At 41.8% G+C, this 17,408-nt stretch overlaps 1 protein-coding gene across 3 annotated transcripts; it reads right to left on the bottom strand.

The window, feature by feature from the left end:
• Positions 1 to 4,967: 4,967 nt before the first annotated feature.
• Positions 4,968 to 17,373, bottom strand: TAF5L (TATA-box binding protein associated factor 5 like). 3 transcript variants are annotated; one of them, XM_088666431.1, is made up of 6 exons: positions 16,999 to 17,134; positions 15,462 to 15,569; positions 14,389 to 14,533; positions 11,566 to 11,670; positions 10,087 to 10,811; positions 4,968 to 6,939 (listed from the first exon to the last, which is right to left on the bottom strand). In XM_088666431.1, exons 3-6 carry the CDS (start codon positions 14,528 to 14,530, stop codon positions 6,139 to 6,141), a joined length of 1,773 nt encoding a protein of 590 aa, XP_088522557.1. In that variant the 5' UTR covers positions 14,531 to 14,533; positions 15,462 to 15,569; positions 16,999 to 17,134; the 3' UTR covers positions 4,968 to 6,138. The 3 variants fall into 3 exon arrangements, with proteins under 3 accessions (XP_088522557.1, XP_088522558.1, XP_034964358.2); XM_088666432.1 differs by having other exon boundaries at positions 15,486 to 15,569; XM_035108467.3 differs by lacking the exon at positions 15,462 to 15,569 and having other exon boundaries at positions 16,999 to 17,373.
• Between the last annotated feature and the right edge of the window lie 35 nt (positions 17,374 to 17,408).

The following is a 17,408-nucleotide window of genomic DNA, read 5'->3' as shown; positions in this document are numbered from 1 at the left end:
TTATACAGCCTCTGTTTTAGGCTAACCCCTCCTTTCTAAAACTCCCAGTCTTCTCTGAACTCCACCAGCAAGTTCCCAGAACGAACATTTCTAAGGCTATTTCTTGGTGCTATTAGGAGAAGAAAGGATTTCCAGTGTATAAACTGGGTTCATTGTAGAGAAGACAATCATTAAATTTCAAAGACAAATAGAGAACCACAGAGCCTAACTTTATATAAAAATAAAAAATGATTGCATTCTTTGCATGCACCGTTACTTATTTCTGATAAATACTAGTGTTAAGCAGCATTGCCCTTTTTTTTGGTGGGGGGAGGCAGATGGCATGATTATTTCAAAACACTGCAGCAAAGGTGTACTTCTAATTCTGCCTGTTTTCTTTGAATTTTATATATGTTCCTCTGTATGCCTGCACCCCTCTCATTCCATGCATGGAAAATTCATTCAACTAGAATCAGGAATCAGAAATGCTCTTAGAGCCTTTACTCCTTGTTAGTGCATTTTTGTGTGTGCTTCCCCCTTTGGAATAGTAAGATGCAGCCAACTGATAATTCAAATAATGAAATCACAACCCTGTTGAAGCTGGAAATGGGAGGTCTTAATTCAAAGCATCTGGACAGGAAGGGACAAACCAAAAATCTGGCACATCTCCCTTTTCTTTCTGAAATATTGCCAATATCATGGTAATAAAGGGTAAGGCCTAGGGAAGAAAGCACTAGATTAGGCTCCACTGATTAAAAATCCCCCGCTAGTCTATTATAATTGAGATACTGTATAACAATTCTAGCAGCTTTCCCCTTCTATGGTCTTAAGGATGATATTTTCTGGACTCCGTAAATTATTTCAATGTGCTGTTTGTCTTCTGAGCATATATAGAGTTTCACTCCAAGGAGAACTGGTCTTTCAAAACAGAGGTCTTACTTACATGCTCCTTTGTGAAGAGAATCATGTAGCAACAACCAGTGCTTTTTTCTAAAAAAATGTTTAGGGGTACTCTCATTTTGACTCAAGAAAATCACCATTAATAGTTCAGTTAAGGAAACATAAATACAGTAAATGGACAAAAGTACAAAGATTCACAAAATGTTTAGGGGTATGCGTACCCCTGCATTCCCCCAGAAAAAAAGCACCGGCAACAACCCATTTATGAAGCCCATCGGGGGGCTACTTAGTTGTGTCCATCATATTTAAAAAAAAAACGTTATCCTGATAATTTGCTTTGCTGCATCAGCATTTATATGTGCCAACAAATCATTGTCATAATCTTCCATCTTAATAGTGCCAAAATTATGTTTGGACATAAGACATGTTCAAGCATGAGGCGCCCATGCCAATAATAGCCAATGTGGGTAGAAATGAAGGAACTAGAGGTGTGCATGCCATAATATGCTTGGGGTCACCCTGAATGCTTGACAGTGTCTTGCATCCAAAGCAAACAGAGCAGGTATCTTCAACCTTTGCAGATCCATGACCCACTTTTAACCCATATATTTGTACAGTGATAGGGCTCCAGTTGCGACCCACCTTAGGTCAAGCCGCAACCCACTGAGTTCTGACCCAGCAGTTGAAGACCAGTGTCAAAAAGGACATTCTCCTGAAGGTGAATGTATGCTTTGGGAAACCAGGAAGATTGCTGTTATGGTCTGGCTTGGCTTTCGTATTATTAGTGCTAACAGCACATACCTGTCATTCTGAAAGCACAGTTGCATAACTCAGTATGCGACATGCCTAATAAATCAAGCCCTATAAAAGCACATTTGCAATTAACGGCTTGACTTTCTGTCTTGGTGTGTGTGTGTGTCACCTTCTAATTAGGAAAACTAGATGGCAAAGTCTTGGCAGTGGCTGTAAAATTATGGTTGGTTAATAACCCTACTTTCAATCTACTGTAAGGACACCAAACACACACACACACACACACACACACACACACACACACACACACACACACAGCAATTAAAAATTCTAGTGTTTTTTAAAAATACAAACACTACAATAATTTAAAACAGATTATGCAAAGATGCATGACTTACATAGTATCGAATGGAGTTTCGTTCCAAGGCTTGGTGGTTGTAAATTGGTATGAAGGTAATGAAGGTAATAAAATTGTGCAACAGTCAACCTAGGCAAGCTACAACAGATTTTGCAAGGCGTTAACTTATGTATGTGTAAAATATGTTATACAGATTTAAAAACAGTTATAAAGCCCCTTAGCTTAGAATTGCTTTCTTCTTTTGCTTGAAAGTCTTAGGTAGACCACACACTGCTCAGTACCTGAAAATGCCAGGTTTTTCCCTAATGGATCAACCAATACATAATTTTTTTACATGTGATAACTAAAAGGGAAAGGAAATAAATTTCCCACCTACAAAGCCTATTGAAAAATGCTTACCTTGCTCCACAAATCGTCGCATACAACCAAGGAATATGAACGTAGAACTCTATGCAAAACAGGCGATCAGCATGATGGGAAATCATAATTGGCGTAGAGACTTGGCTTAAACATTTCTTATCAGTATAAATATGTTCAACCTCAACTACTGAGGAGTTTCTGTACCTGGAGGGCTATTAGTTGGTGAGTAAGCTGACAGCCATTCCTACTATTTGTGGCTTCTAGCCAAAAACATTTTTTTAATTGCAGCTGAAGAGTAGTCTGGTGGGACAGACCCTGGCAGAGATTATTTATGCATTTAATGACACCATCACACAGGAGTTCCGTAATAGTACAGTTTTAGAGTTTGGCACAGTACAAGCAATGTGACATCCAAGACAATGGCATCCATTTTATGTGCCTTTAAAAAAACCCACAGCATTAGCAACCCAGCTGCCACAGGGTCAAATTAGGCCCTAAATAGTTTGAGAATGTTTTCTCCAAGAAGCAGAACATGAAGCTCAATACTCCCAAAAGGTATATATTGAATGTGATGAACATATATTTGTGTGTGTGAGAGAGGTTGGGGGGGGGGAATAGTGTTTTTCCGTGTATAAGACGCCCCCATGTACAAGACGACCCCTATTTTTTGAGCCCAAAATTAAGAAATAAATATTTTAAACATTCCATGTATAAGACGACCCCCAATTGCAAACTTAAAAAAATTGGGGGGGGATACATGGAAAAATACAGTACTTTATCATTACGTTGATACAAGAAGATAGACTACCCGGAGAGACGATGCCCCTGTGATTCGGGACAAATAGAAACGGTAGAGCAGGCATAGGCAACCTCGACCCTCAAGATGTTTTGGATTTAATGAACATATCAGAGTGCTCTGTAGATTGATCGTCTTTTATATATCAACCTTTTATGCTCCTCCACACCCACCCAATGCTCCTATCCCCTCTTTTAGATTCTCTTAAATTCTTATAGGTTTTTATATTTACCTTCTGTTTTAATACCTTTTAGCTTTCCAAAAAGCTTTTTAGATTTTAAATGACTGTATCCCACCTTTTTATGCTGGTCTATGACCGTAATAAAGATTTGTATTTTACTGATAATATTTTAACATAATTTGGAAATGTCACAAATGGTCGTCTTAACTTTCCAGAGCAGATTTACAGGGGGTCGTAGGGATCTGAGGGAGGGCAGTGCTGAAGATGGCCTCCCTCCAGGGGCGTACCCAGGATCAAAACTGGGGGGGGGCAAGAGAGGAGAAGAGAGAGGGAAGGAAGGAGGGAAGAGAGAGAAGGAAGGAAGGAAGGGGTGGGTGGGTGGGAGAAAGCGAGAAGGAAGGAAGGGGTGAGAGAGAGAGAGAGAAGGGAGGGAGGAAGAGAGAGAGAGAAAGGAAGAAAGAGGGGGGAAGGAAGGATGGAGCTCCCGTCCGCCCCGCGCCCCCCCCCCCCAGCTCAGGCTGCTCCTCCCCACTCCCACGTTCCTGTCGCTGGCTGCAGCCGCGGAGAGGGCGAAAACAGCCCAATTTCCATAACCCGCAGCGACTTTTCCCTTTCAGTTTTCGGAGGGAAAAAGTGTGGGTTATGGTCCGTAAAATAGGCTAATTTTTTTTTTTTGCTTCGGGGGCAGCTGCCCCCTGCCCCTCGCTGGGTACGCCCATGCCTCCCTCCCCTTTCTGCTGACAGTAACTTTTGCATGATCCCTTCTATTAGAATAGTGAATAAAGTGACACAGTCCATATTGTTGTTTCTTTTCTAAAAGCCAGCAACCAAGGAAATTATTTTTAAAACGTTAGTAGTGGCTTGCAAGATTTGAACCAGCTTGTTTCTCAGTGCCAAACAGGAAAGCAAACACCAACATACTGCTAACCAACCTTACTGTTAAGAGCTGGGTGATCTGCTATGGTTGAGACCTGAGCAATTTTTATCCCTACTATGGCACTCTGGGCAGGGAGGTCTAAACCTGCCCATTCCATGTGACACGAAAAGGAAGGCTGCTCCCCTAACCAACTGGGGTGAGTGTGCCTGGAAATAGAGGGGCCACAGCTTGGATTAGGGCTGTGTGTTTGCACGCCACCAAGTTAAAAGGTTGTGTTTTATCAGGTTTCCGCTTCTGGTTCTCCCCCGCATTTTAACAGAAAGTATTTTTTCCTATGGCACTGCAATTTTAAATTCTTCTAAACTGCCCTGAGTAGGGCATAGGAACTAGAAAGGTGGTACATAAATGTTTATATAAGAAAATACAATAAATGTAGACCATTTGATCAAAATTTGATTTGGAACAGAAACACTCTGGGCTGAAATTTTAACTCCAGTAACTATTTTTTTGGTGTCCACTGAGAACTTGGCTTTAACATTCTAAGAAATGGGTCTGAAATGTTTGCTATTTAAATTATGCTTGAGCCTGTAGACAGACACCGCTTCTGTAAAAACCCAGGGGACTGAGAACATCAGTATCATGCGCTTGCAGAAGAGCTCACCTGCCTGGCTCATGCAGCAGACAGGTGCAACCCACAAGGTAAAAACTTTTTATCTGTTTATGGAAGTCTAAAGCCCATTCAGTTCCACACAGAGATACTAAACCTCTTTAAACTAAATGCTTTAATAGAAAAAAACAAAAATACAAAATCTCTTTCCGGAAAGCAGAAATATTCAGTCTTCTTAGAATGACAAAATTTAAGAGTTTGCTTTCTCCAACCCCAGGTTTTGCATGCGCACACACTTGTATGAAAACTTCATGAAACAACTTAATAGTTCATTAATCAGTGGAAAACATTGGAAGTTGGCAAAGCTGCATCTTCTCAAAATTAATAATTTAGTAATACTACTTTTTTTTCACATCGTCTGCACACCTTTGCCCATATTTATCTGCAGAAAGTATTTTTGGTGAAGTGAAATGTGTCCCTTTCTATTAGGAGTCCAAACATGCTACTATAAAGTCAGCCATATTTTGCTAGTTCTTTTTGGAAGGCAAGCTAGTAGTTATCACCCCAGCCATCTAGTATTCTGCATCACCAGTGCAACCAGATTTGGGGGGGAAACCCACAAATTTCTGATCAAGAAAGAGCTAAAAACATTATATCTAATGGAAGATACCAAATCCAAATTGCATCTTTTTTGCAGCCACTGTCACATTCAAATCACGTTTTTATAATTCAACGATAAAAATAAAAATACTATGCCTTTTATATTAGCAAGCTGGAAACCTGCCTCAATGTTATTTTAAACATTATTTTAATGTTACTTATATTTGGGAGCATCCCTATAACAAAATACATTTTTCTTTCCAAGACGATGGCAAAGATTCTTGTGCCACAGAAACTTCGGTGGGGAAGTATGTAGGTGGAGCTGAACAGCTAAAAGACAGACATATAAACTCCCGGTAACAGTTAAGCAGGATATGCCCATTAATTGCAACACATTCAAGTCAATGATCTGAGTTGCTTGGACTGAGTTTTGGCTATCCCTTCAGAAAAATATTATGTGTAGTTGGTTCCCACCCCCCACCCCCCAAATAGCTTCCTGCCCTTGCAGTGAAGTTCTCCTGTTGTTCTCCCTTTCCTATCTTTTTTGTTTTGTTTTTTGCAACAATACAATACATCTTCAAGTACAGTATTTCCATCATTCTGGACATGTCCACCAATGGGAAAGAAAACATTTTTTTCACAGTCAATTATATATAATCTTAGTTTATAATAGACTCTGGATTTCAACAACACACCCATTTTTTTTCTTTTTTTCTTTTAAAAAAGGTTAATGTTCCTGATTTTCTTGTGCAATTCCAGTCACTAAAAGGAGGTTACAGGCCATGAACTGTACACTCAGTACATTATTTATCTGTCCAGTATATACACCAACCAGTTCACTGGAAGAACCATCGACGGGAGCATTGCAGTAAGTGTTTCGAATATCCCAAACCCGAACAGAATTGTCCATTGATGCAGAAGCAATCAAGCTACTGTCTGGACTGAAAGTAAGGCTGGTGATATTATCCGTGTGCCCTCTTAATTCTTTGTAAAGCGTGCCAGATGCCAGGTCCCACAGCTTTAACCGCTGGTCTTCCCCTGCTGAAGCCAAGTACTTACCATTTGGAGAAAACGCAAGCGACAACACAGGGCCCCGGTGACCTGTAAACAGGCGCACTGTGCTTCCTTGCTGTGTGCTCCAGAGACGCACAGTTTTATCTGTGGATCCTGTTGCCAAGTAGTTAGAATTGGGGTGAAACTTAATGCAGTCCACGTCTGCCAAATGGCCTGCATATATCCTCAGTGGGTACGTCCGATCAAATGACCAGAGTCTTCCTGTGCGGTCATGGGAGCCGCTGGCAAAGTACAAGCTACAAGGACTAATGTCCAGATCCCACACAGGGTAGGCATGCCCTTGGTACAACACAGTGTTTGTGAAACATCCAAGGTCCCAGTATCGGATGGATGTGTCTTCGGAACATGACAGCAGTCCTGAACTGTCCGACAGAAACCTTGTGCTATACACTGGTCCGCAGTGCCCTCTTAGTATCTTCATTTCTGTTCCCACATTGTTATCATCATCTTCACCCTGCAAGGAAGAATAAAGAAGTCAAGTTTGTTCATCTGTTCAGAGGACATATCAGTGAACATTTGAGATATACACTCGAGAGTAGCAATAAGAACATACAAGTCAACAGAGGGGAAATTTCAGGGACCCCCAAGGCTCCACCAGCTTTAAGGGCAGCAACAAACTTTAAAATAGGAAACAGATTAGAATTGCAATATTTAGATGTTTAGGACTACCTATTTACCCAAGACGGTAAATATTCTATTGCAAGTAATGAAGGGCAAACTTATTGCAAGATGGTATAGACAGCAAAAGATACCAGTTAAAATTAACAGCAATGCAAATCAGTGCCACTAAAATTGGTGGATGACTGGTGTCACTCTGTGAACCATTGTCTGCTGGTCCCTGCCAACTCTGCCACAACCCACTACCATCTTAGTAGCTGCTTTTATAACAAAACTAACTAAAAGTGACATATTTGCTGGCACTGCTCTACACTGTTCCCAGTCTGCAGAAAAGAAGGAGCAGGACCAGTTAAGACCCAATTAATATTTTAATGGACAATGGAAGGCTTGCAGTCCTGCTTTTTATACAAGCAGTCTAGGATCTGAAACCTCCCTTTAGGTATTAATGGGGTCCCCAACCCCGTGAACAACTGCAGAAGACCTAAAATCAGTGGTTATAGTAGTTTTACCACCAGCGCTGTTGCTCTTAAAATGTTTTTAAAACTTTTCTAAGAGACATCTCCAATTGCTGCAGCCTTCTTACTCCATCCACAAAAGCTGCAGCTGGTATTCACTGAGAGCTGTGTACAAAAAGCAGTAAGAACTAATATTCTGCTTCTGGATTAGATTAGCAGCTGGATGAATAGGCATTAAATTACATTCAAAATGGCAATAGGTTTGAGTCCTGTATCTTTGCCTGTAGATTCAGGCTGGAAATACTATGGCTGAAAAATGTTATTTACTTAATGTTTCTGCAGTTTCATCTTTTCAGAATAAGATTTGTAGGTAGTGAAAGCACCAGCTAATCAAAGCTTTGCAGCAGTTAGGGTGAAATAAAATATCCCTTTACTTTCAGTGATTTTTCCAAACAGCAGATACTGTACAACTGGTGAAAAAACTACATATCGCTGAACATTGAGAGAAGCTGTCTTCTATAGTTACTGTGGCTGTTATTTTTTTTAGCTTCAGAGTTCATGGTTTAAATTTATAATACTATTGTTAGTTATTTTATAATGCTATATCATTTAAAAATTAGAAAGGCAAAAGATGATAAATCTGTTAAAAATGGTAAAGTCTTGACTGCAGGCACTGCACTCTCTCTCACACTCTCTCACACACAATCCCTATTCAAACTAGGTTGTAAAAACAACTTTTTTGAGCACAAACAACTGTGCAAAAATGCATCACAGTGACCCGGAAGTGGCAAGAAGAGAGGATGGAGTGGGGTGTAGCAGACTTATGCGCACTCCGCTATTGCACATGATGACTTGGAATGCCAAACTCTGTGCTAATTGGGGGTTGCCTGTACTACAGAATATGAACACATTGTTATACCAGCTGGAAGCCCAGTAGCATATAATATTTGGGAGGGTTTCTCAGGGGCCACAGAATTGTTTAGATTTTTTGGCTCCAGCAGTGCACTGGGGGAACTACTCTTGGAGAGAGAAATCTAACTGCACAAGCCTTGCATTACCCCCCCTCCCCCCAGTTTGTTTTTTATGCTGAAACAGTACACGGACATGCTGGTAGAAGATGAATCTATAGCCGCCTAGAGTGGCTGTGGAAACCCAGTCAGATGGGTGGGGTATAATTTATTATTATTATTATTATTATTATTATTATTATTATTATTATTATTGGATCCAAAGCCCTCCTATTCTGCTAACATGTTCCAAGAAGGGAGGAAAATTGGGGGCTGTACCCAAAGCTAGTCATCCTCAGAGTAGAACCACTGAAATTAATAGACACTACCAACATAGGTCTATTAAGTGAAATGCATCTACGTCAGTGAGTAGAATTTACTTCCCCTTTGTCCATGCGGTGTTCTTCTCCAACTATGGCTGTCCCACACTTTCCCCTTCCATAGATCTGGAGACTCCTATGCTTTGAAAATCCAAATGCTACATCAATTGCATAGAGAATCTCTGGATTTAGGGAGGAGAAACTGTAGGACAGCAGCAGTTGGAGAAAATGGTAATTAAAGCATACACAAGGGGTTCACAGTCTGCATTAAGCCAAAGTATCGAGTGGGCCACAGTTCACATTCCTCTGCCTGGGAGCAATGGGAGAGAAGTGTTTTTTTAAAACAACAACAAATGGCTATAGAAAGCCAAAGGTAAAAAGCTGGGCCACTCCACCTTTTGACCTGCTGGCAAGAAACAGAAAAACGTGGTTTATCCTTGCCCTATCACTTGCAGCAGGGATGTCCAACTTCCAAGAGACTGCGATCTACTCCCACTATAAAAACACTGGCAGTGATCTACCCAATGGATTGACCAAAGTTGGGAAGTTAGACCCAAAGTTGTTGAGCTTTTTTTGGGGAGTTGTTGATCTACTACCCTACTACGGGGGATGCTTCAGCAAAGTTCTTGACCTTTTTTTCCTTTTCCTTTTTTGGTCGCTCAATCGACCAGGAATGCCCCCCCCCCCGATCAACAGGTTGATCACAATTAACCTTTGGACACCCCTGACTTACAGCATCCATTAGCTATCCTTAGAGGCTTATATGCACTTACATATAGTTTTCTCCTTGCCTCATGCAGTTTGAACCCCATGATTACACACCTTGGAAGTCAGGGTGCATTCATGTACATGCATTAAGGATGAAGCAGCTTTCCAAAGGAAGGCCCTGGCAATTCCTAGCAAAGATGTAAATACATGTCCATTCTAATGGTAAGAAGCAACGAAGGGCTGATCTGTCACGTTGCGATCAGCACGACAAAGAATAGCAACTAAGCCTTGCATGAATCTTTACCCAGCAAAAGCTGTTGCTCCTTATCACTTTCACCTAGCAGTTACAGCTGATGGGCAGAAGGTGGTGGTGTGTTTTTTCCTGGCTGGAGAGGCTACAGCAAGCTTTGAGGATCTCTCATGTAAAAAATCATTGCAATAAGAACATAAACCAACTCCACCCAAATGTATACTGATAGCAAGATACTCTGACCTCCTCATCCAAGATATCACAAGCCAGGCGGATTCGAGATACGTCTACCAGATGGGGCTCAGATTTCAGCTTTTTGGACCGCAAGCTCCACAGCTTTACACAGGAATTGTCAAAGCCAGCTGCAAGCAGCTTGCTATCTGGCGAGATCTCTGCAGTGTTCAGCAACTGTTCAGTGTTATAGAACGCATAGAAACATATGGTGGTGAGCGAGGGCGGTCCATCTTTGACTCTTTTAATGCTATCCTGCAAGATGTCCAAGGCTGCCTCGTTTTGCAGGATGGAAGCAGGCATGTCGGTGGGCTCCAGGCCATTGCTCTCACTGCGTGAAGAGCCACCACTACCATATAGCTGGTAGTCCATCCTCTTGGCTGGCTGCACATCTAAGTGAATGTGCAAGGAGAGGACTTTGCAAAGAGCATTGTTATCGTCACTTTGGAGGTAGCGAAGGAGGAAGTTGTAGCTGTCTTCTTGAAGGCGGATGACATATTTGTTGTCTAGAAATGCCCGGAGCTGGAAGTTGGATAGGATGTCTTGAATCGTTAGTGTGGTCTGTAGCTGCTCAATGATATCTTTTTGGCTGGCATTCTGCAAGAACATCCCATGAAAGCGACTATAGAAGCTGTCCACTGTGCTCTTTAGGCCATTTTGGACCATGTTAAGATGGAGGTAGACAAAGAGGGGATACAGAAGAGGCATCACTTCATGGCTGTGCTGGGAATCTGAATCTAAACATACAGAAAGAGAGAGAGGGTTCACTTTATCAGAAGGTATTATTATGGAAGCAAGATAAAACATATTCTAAGGGCACTTGTGACTTCTCTTTCTGTGTTTTAAAAATGCACATCTCATGCCATTCAGTGCAACTTTCACCCCGTCAAAGGATATCTAGCTGCTCTGAAAGTCCTAAAAGCCCGCATTTGTTTTGCTAAGCCATACTTCATTTTAAATTAGGCATGGGGCTCTCCCTCAAAGAAGAGCTTTAGAATAAAACTAGCCCATTTCTGTTAATGCATCATTTAGGAACACACACATTTAGGGACATGGTGTTGACCTGGGAGTGGAGGAAAACACACAGACTAGCAGTTTGGGAAGTACCATAACATGCTAGGCTCTTTCTTCTTCTTTTGTACTGGTTTGCTTGTTTTCTGCTTTTTGGCCAAACTGAATCCCAATGGTAATTTCAAGAGTACATCTGAATATATTATTCCATGTCATATGTAAAACTACCATACCCCATTCGGCCACCTTCCTGGAGCTATTTTTCGACTCTATTCAGGAATAGAGCATATTCCCATTCAGCATAACCCATTCAGGAGAGTGAAATTCAGGCACTATATTTACAAAATGGGACCCTCTCTCCCATTGTTACATGCACCAAGGATGCAGAATTTATAGCTTCATGACTGATGATCCAAAAGCCATTTGAAAAGACCCAGTGAGGGTCAGGGGAGATATGGCACATATGTTTATGAAACTCACCTGTAAGAAAGTTGCGTAATCGCCCAAACTGTACTTCATATTGTTGTGGTTCTGCTAGGCAGGGTGCAGCAGAGATAATGTTGGCACTACCTGATTCAGACTGAACTAAGGGAACAAACAAAGGTTTTAAAAATAGTTTCTATAAAGCACTGGAAGCTGCAACACAACACACCATTCTCACATTGAAACAGATATTTGGAGTGTTTTGACAGAGTTTTTAAAAAGTGCCAAATCACCAACATCATTAGAGCAAACAAAATGTTTGTGCTAAATGACCAAAAGTAATCCTACACTTGATGCACATATATTAACTTTTACATTCAAGACAAGATTTGTGAAATCACTGAAGCAGTCTAGTCCTGCTTGCCTCCTCCCTCCCTCCCTCCCTCCCTCCCTCCCTCCCTCCCTCCCTCCCATAGACATCTTGTTGACCAGTGTGAGAACAGAATGCTGGACTAGATGGGTTACTGATTTTATCCAGCAGGCTTTTATTATGTTATGTATTATTCCTCTGTCAGTGAATGATGGAGATGAACCACTTGTTCATCTTGATACCACAAGCAATAGGGCTACAGGTGCTCAAATAATATACGCTTGTGACAAAGGCATTTCTAGACAAATATCTTCCCTTTAAAATCACACACTGGAAATGGGGATACCTGTACAGTGGTACCCCGACTTACGAAGGTGATCCGTTCCGTAGTGCTCTTTGAAAGTCGAATCCTTTGTAAGTCCATTTTGCGCATGCGCAAAGCGCAATTTTGTGCTTTGCACATGCGCAGAGGGCGTGCGGAGCGAAAATACTTCCGGGTTTGCAGACTTCGTAAGTCGAAACCTTCGGAAGTCGAGGCATTCGTAAGTCGAGGTACCACTGTACAAGTGAATATGTTGCCATTCTACTTCCATGACAGGAGTGAATTCATTACCTGTAGCTGAAATCACAAACCAATGCCACAGAGATTTTGTATCACCTGACATCACTTCAAAAAAACACTTTATTTCAGACTTTGTTCACTCGTAAGTCCAGCGAAGAGACAGCAAAGCAGTATGAGAACCTACTTCTACAGAATGTCAGAAACCTGAATTACCAGACCAACAGTGCAATCGTATGCTTGTCTACTCAGAAGTAGGCACCATTGAGTTCTATGGAACATGGTTATAGAATTGCAGCCTTAGCACTTTAATGCTACATTCTGTGTGGGCAATTGTGCTTTGAAGTATTAGGTACCTCTAAAGTTACACATGACTGTTTGTATTAAATATAACTTCTAAACAGTTCAGTTATGTCTCTGCGGGTCTCCTCTGAATTGATTTAACTTTAACTTTAACTGGGCTTTCAATTAGTCGGAAAAAAACTGATAAAAATAACACATTGCTCTGATGCTTATTGTAAAACATCTAGAACCACAAAAAAGTGTCAGGGCTGTAGAGTTCTATATATAAAAGTTGAATTATTTAGCAGTAATAGTTCTCGTCTTGGCAGAGATGAGCTAGAGAAGGTCTAAATCAGGCATCCCCAAACTTCAGCCCTCCAGGTGTTTTGGACTACAATTCCCATTTTCCCTGACCACTGGTACTATTAGCTAGGGATCATGGGAGTTGTAGGCCAAAACATCTGGAGGGCTGCAGTTTGGGGATGCCTGGTCTAAATCATTTAGCTTCATCTCAGTGAAAAGGCTGTTCTCCTTAAAAACCCCAAATTTACTTATTTAAACATAATTTGTCTGTTAAAGTTACAGGTAGGCAGCCGTGTTGGTCTGAGTCGAAGCAAAATAAAAAAATTCCTTCAGTAGCACCTTAAAGACCAACTAAGTTTTTATTTTGTATGCCATCAAATGCCAACAGTGTCCTTCAGCTCTCTATATTGGACAAACAGGCCAAACCCTACGCCAAAGGATAAATGGACATAAATCTGACATCAGGAACCACAAGACAGAGAAACCAGTAGGAGAACACTTCAATCTCCCAGGACATTCTATACAAGATCTCAAAGCAGCTGTTTTATTACAGAAAAATTTCAGGAACATACTGGAAAGAGAAGTTGCTGAATTGGAACTCATTACCAAGCTTAAAACCATGGAGCCATCTGGGATGAACAAAGACATTGGATTCTTATCTCATTATGCATGATCAAGCTTTCTTTAGCGCCTCAGCCCTTGCTTTTCCCCCGCAGGACCAATTGCAGTCATCAGTCGTTAACAGCCATCTACAGGTTTACCACTCCCATCAGCCCATCACCCATTCCCACCCCCCCACCCCCACCCTCTGTATATACATAAGGGACTGACTTCTGTTTCAAGTGTATCTGAAGAAGTGTGCATGCACACGAAAGCTCATACCAAAATAAAAACTTAGTTGGTCTTTAAGGTGCTACTGAAGGAATTTTTTAAATTGTCCGTTAAAAACACTTCCCAAAAATATTTGGCAGCCAAATCATTTCAAAATATTTGGAAATGGCAGCATTCCTGCTGCACTTTTCATTTTTATTTGTCTTATTTGGTAAATTGCCAGATTACCTTCTTGCTTGCTTATTTATTTGCTTCCCAGCCTTTGGACACAACTGGGTGTTACAGGATCATGAAGCCATTCATGCTTCAGACTGTCCCCAATTGATTGCTTAGAAGTTTCACTCTTTAGTAACTAGAGATTTGCACTTTACTATAAACCAGAAGTAGCCAACAGCGTGTCTTACCAATGTTGCTGAACTACAGCCCCTCCAGCAAGGACAAATTTTAAGGATGATAGGTTTGTAATCCAATAATATCTGGAGGGCACATGTTGGCGACACCTGCAATAAACTCATTAAGAAACTTTAGTAGGTACCTGTTAGATTAGCTGCCATTTCTTCCGCAGTCTGGCATAAGCGAAGCCCTTGTTTCAGAGGACCTTCTGAGTCTACATACTGCCTGCGTTTGAGGTAGCAGGAAACTGCCATCTGAATCTGTTCTGTGCGTACACGTTTCATGACCTCAAAAAGAAAAGGAAGCGCATTTCTTAAAACATGATTTTTGAATTAGAAACCTGTGGGAAACTGACACTCATTACACATTCCAAAAGCTGATACAGTAGAAAATGCACACCTTACTTATTCAATGAAATACCTGCTTATCACTCAGATCATAAAGCATCAAAGCACAGAAGTTTGCAAGGACTGAGGTTCTTTTAGGATTGCAGAGGTTTAGGTGAAAATGGTGCATGTTTCATTAGTGACTTCTTCAGGGTTCTAATGGCTGCTGTTCTCCTTCACTTTTTCTATTTTTATTCCCAAGCACAACAGCAGTGTTTTTAAATATATTACACTTAAGCCTACTTGAGAGGCACTATGCCATCCTGCATAGAACCCGATTAGTGTGCTGCAATTAATAATCAAATGTGATTTTATAAAATTCTACTCTGCACTCTTAATACAATTTTCTGTCAAACATATGAAAAATTAGTTTCAGTTTCGTTTCACTTTTACTAGAGTTAGCTGTCAAAGGCCAGCTATTTCCAGATCATTCTTTTACTTGACATTCTGCCCTACCTTTATACCTAATAGTGCATAACAGCAGTCATCCCTGTTGACTGGAACATTAGTGTAGAACCTTAACTTTTTCCTCAAGCATGGTAGAAAGGCACAGAGTAAAACTCAAAAAAGTGCTGGTTACAGGTAGGTAGCCGTGTTGGTCTGGGTCGAAGTAAAATAAAAAAAATTCCTTCAGTAGCACCTTAAAGACCAACTAAGTTTTTATTTTGGTATGAGCTTTCGTGTGCATCTGAAGAAGTGTGCATGCACACGAAAGCTCATACCAAAATAAAAACTTAGTTGGTCTTTAAGGTGCTACTGAAGGAATTTTTTTATTTTACTTCAAAAAAGTGCATAAGTGAAATAGAAAAGCATTCTGGGTGTTGGTTACCTGCTAAAATCTCTGCTTACTCACACTGATTTATTACATGCATATCTTGCATTTTCTTTAGGAAGATCAAGGCAGCATCCCATCGAAGCACAACAGACCCAAACCTGCCTAATTTCAGAAAGGCATCTGCATTACATATGTACATTGGACCATGGTTCTTATGTAAAAGAGGAAAACACAGAAATACTGAGGGTTTGTTAGCCCCATTGGGAGCAAATCTGATTTCAAGTAATAGCTCATAAAATATTGCTGAACAAAGCTGAAGTTCCAATGAAATAACTTACAGTAGAACTCACCTTTTTTTTTTACTACTACTAGTTGACCTTCCTACCGGTAATGTATTTTAAAAGCATCAGTATTATGAGGTTCCTTGAAGCTTTTCATGCAAAATCAATTAAGGTAGTAGCATCTGCAGAGTTCTGATGTTCACTTTTGTTCCACACAAATGATTTACTACTCTACCAACTGTATTACTTATGGGGGGAGAGGGGAGGAGAAGAAACCCCATGATAGGTATAATTATGCCTTCAACACTCCCCTACAAAGGCAAAAGAGATTTTAGGCTGAATTTGCAATAATTAAGAAAATACAGTCTGTTCCCTTTGAGGATTTGAAAAATACATGCAATTTTGTAAATGTAAAACAAAAATCTTTGTCCACCAAAGTGTGTATATGCAACCAAGTGAGTTATAATTCTCTGATTACTACCAGAGACAAGTCAGCAACGACTGACTTGGGTACATTCTCCTTCAGAGATATGGTATAATACCAACTGTATTTGTCTGTATTTTTAAAATGATGTTTCAATTGTGTACTTTCAAAGGTGGCACAACATTTGCTCATATACCACAGTTGCTATAACTTCTGCTGATAATTGCTGTAGTACATACCTATTTAATTTGTAAACTCTGCATGGGAAGGATAGAAATATCTTGCTTATCCAGCCTGATTAAAAATTCTGCAGAACTTGAAAGCTTGTAACATTTGGGATTTCTTTTTCTTTTTTAAAATTATCATGGACCAAACTACCTTTAAATATATGTGTGTGTGCATTAGCCTGCATAGCAATGATATTCAATTAATGCCACAACGGTAATGCAAACTAGTCAACCCAAACTATTCCAAGTAACTAAGTACAGGACGCCTCACTCTAAAACTCTAAAACGGACCCACGCGGTTCAAGAACTCGAAGTCCCCTTTTGCTCCAAACTTTACCCCATCAAAGCTGCATTCGGCACCAACCCCGCTAATGGGAAGCTGAAGAGGAAGGATGCACAGAGGCAGATGAAGCCTAAGGTCTTCCTGCCGGCAGCTGTATGGGAAAGGCAGATGCGGCGTGAGGATGGGCGGGGGGGGGGGAAGGGAGAGGAGAGAAGACGACGACGCCTCCACCCCGGGAGGGCCCTTCCGCGCGCCACACTTGGCGTAGCCCGTCCTGACGCTCCACCCGCCCGGGAAAAGGAGCCGCCGCTGTTTTGTTGCTGCATGCCGGGGAAGTGGGGCCGGTCGGGCGGGGGGGTTTGAAAGAAGCACTCACTGAAGCATCGCAGGCAGAGGAAGAGAGAGAGAGGCGCTGCGTATGCGCGCGCGCGTGCCTGTGCGTTTGAGCGACTCCCAGTGCAGGCACGAGACGGAATTCCTGGGCTCGCGCCGTCAGTCACTTGCTCCCAGTGGCGCGAGACGCCGCCGCCGCCGCTCCAGCCGCTCGTGCGGATCCCGGCGCGCGCGCGTGCAGCACCTCCTCGCTGCTGGGTCTTCCGCCAAGGAGGCTGCCTTGGGCGTCCCGGGCCGCTAGCGCTGGGGTTGCTCCTGTTATTGCCGCCGCCGCCGCTGCTCCTGCTGCTGCCGCCGCGGCTCGGAGGAGCCGCTCCATGACTGACGGCACTGACACAGAGAAGGAGGAGAGCGGGGCCGGGGGAGGAAGGCGAGCGCGCAGGCGCAGCCTGC

This window comes from Zootoca vivipara, chromosome 3 (genome assembly GCF_965207765.1).
Source record: "Zootoca vivipara chromosome 3, rZooViv2.hap1.1, whole genome shotgun sequence".
Classification (NCBI taxonomy): Eukaryota; Metazoa; Chordata; class Lepidosauria; order Squamata; family Lacertidae; genus Zootoca; species Zootoca vivipara.
The sequence above is the reverse complement of the archived record's forward strand: the minus strand, read 5'-3'. Positions and strand labels throughout refer to the sequence as shown.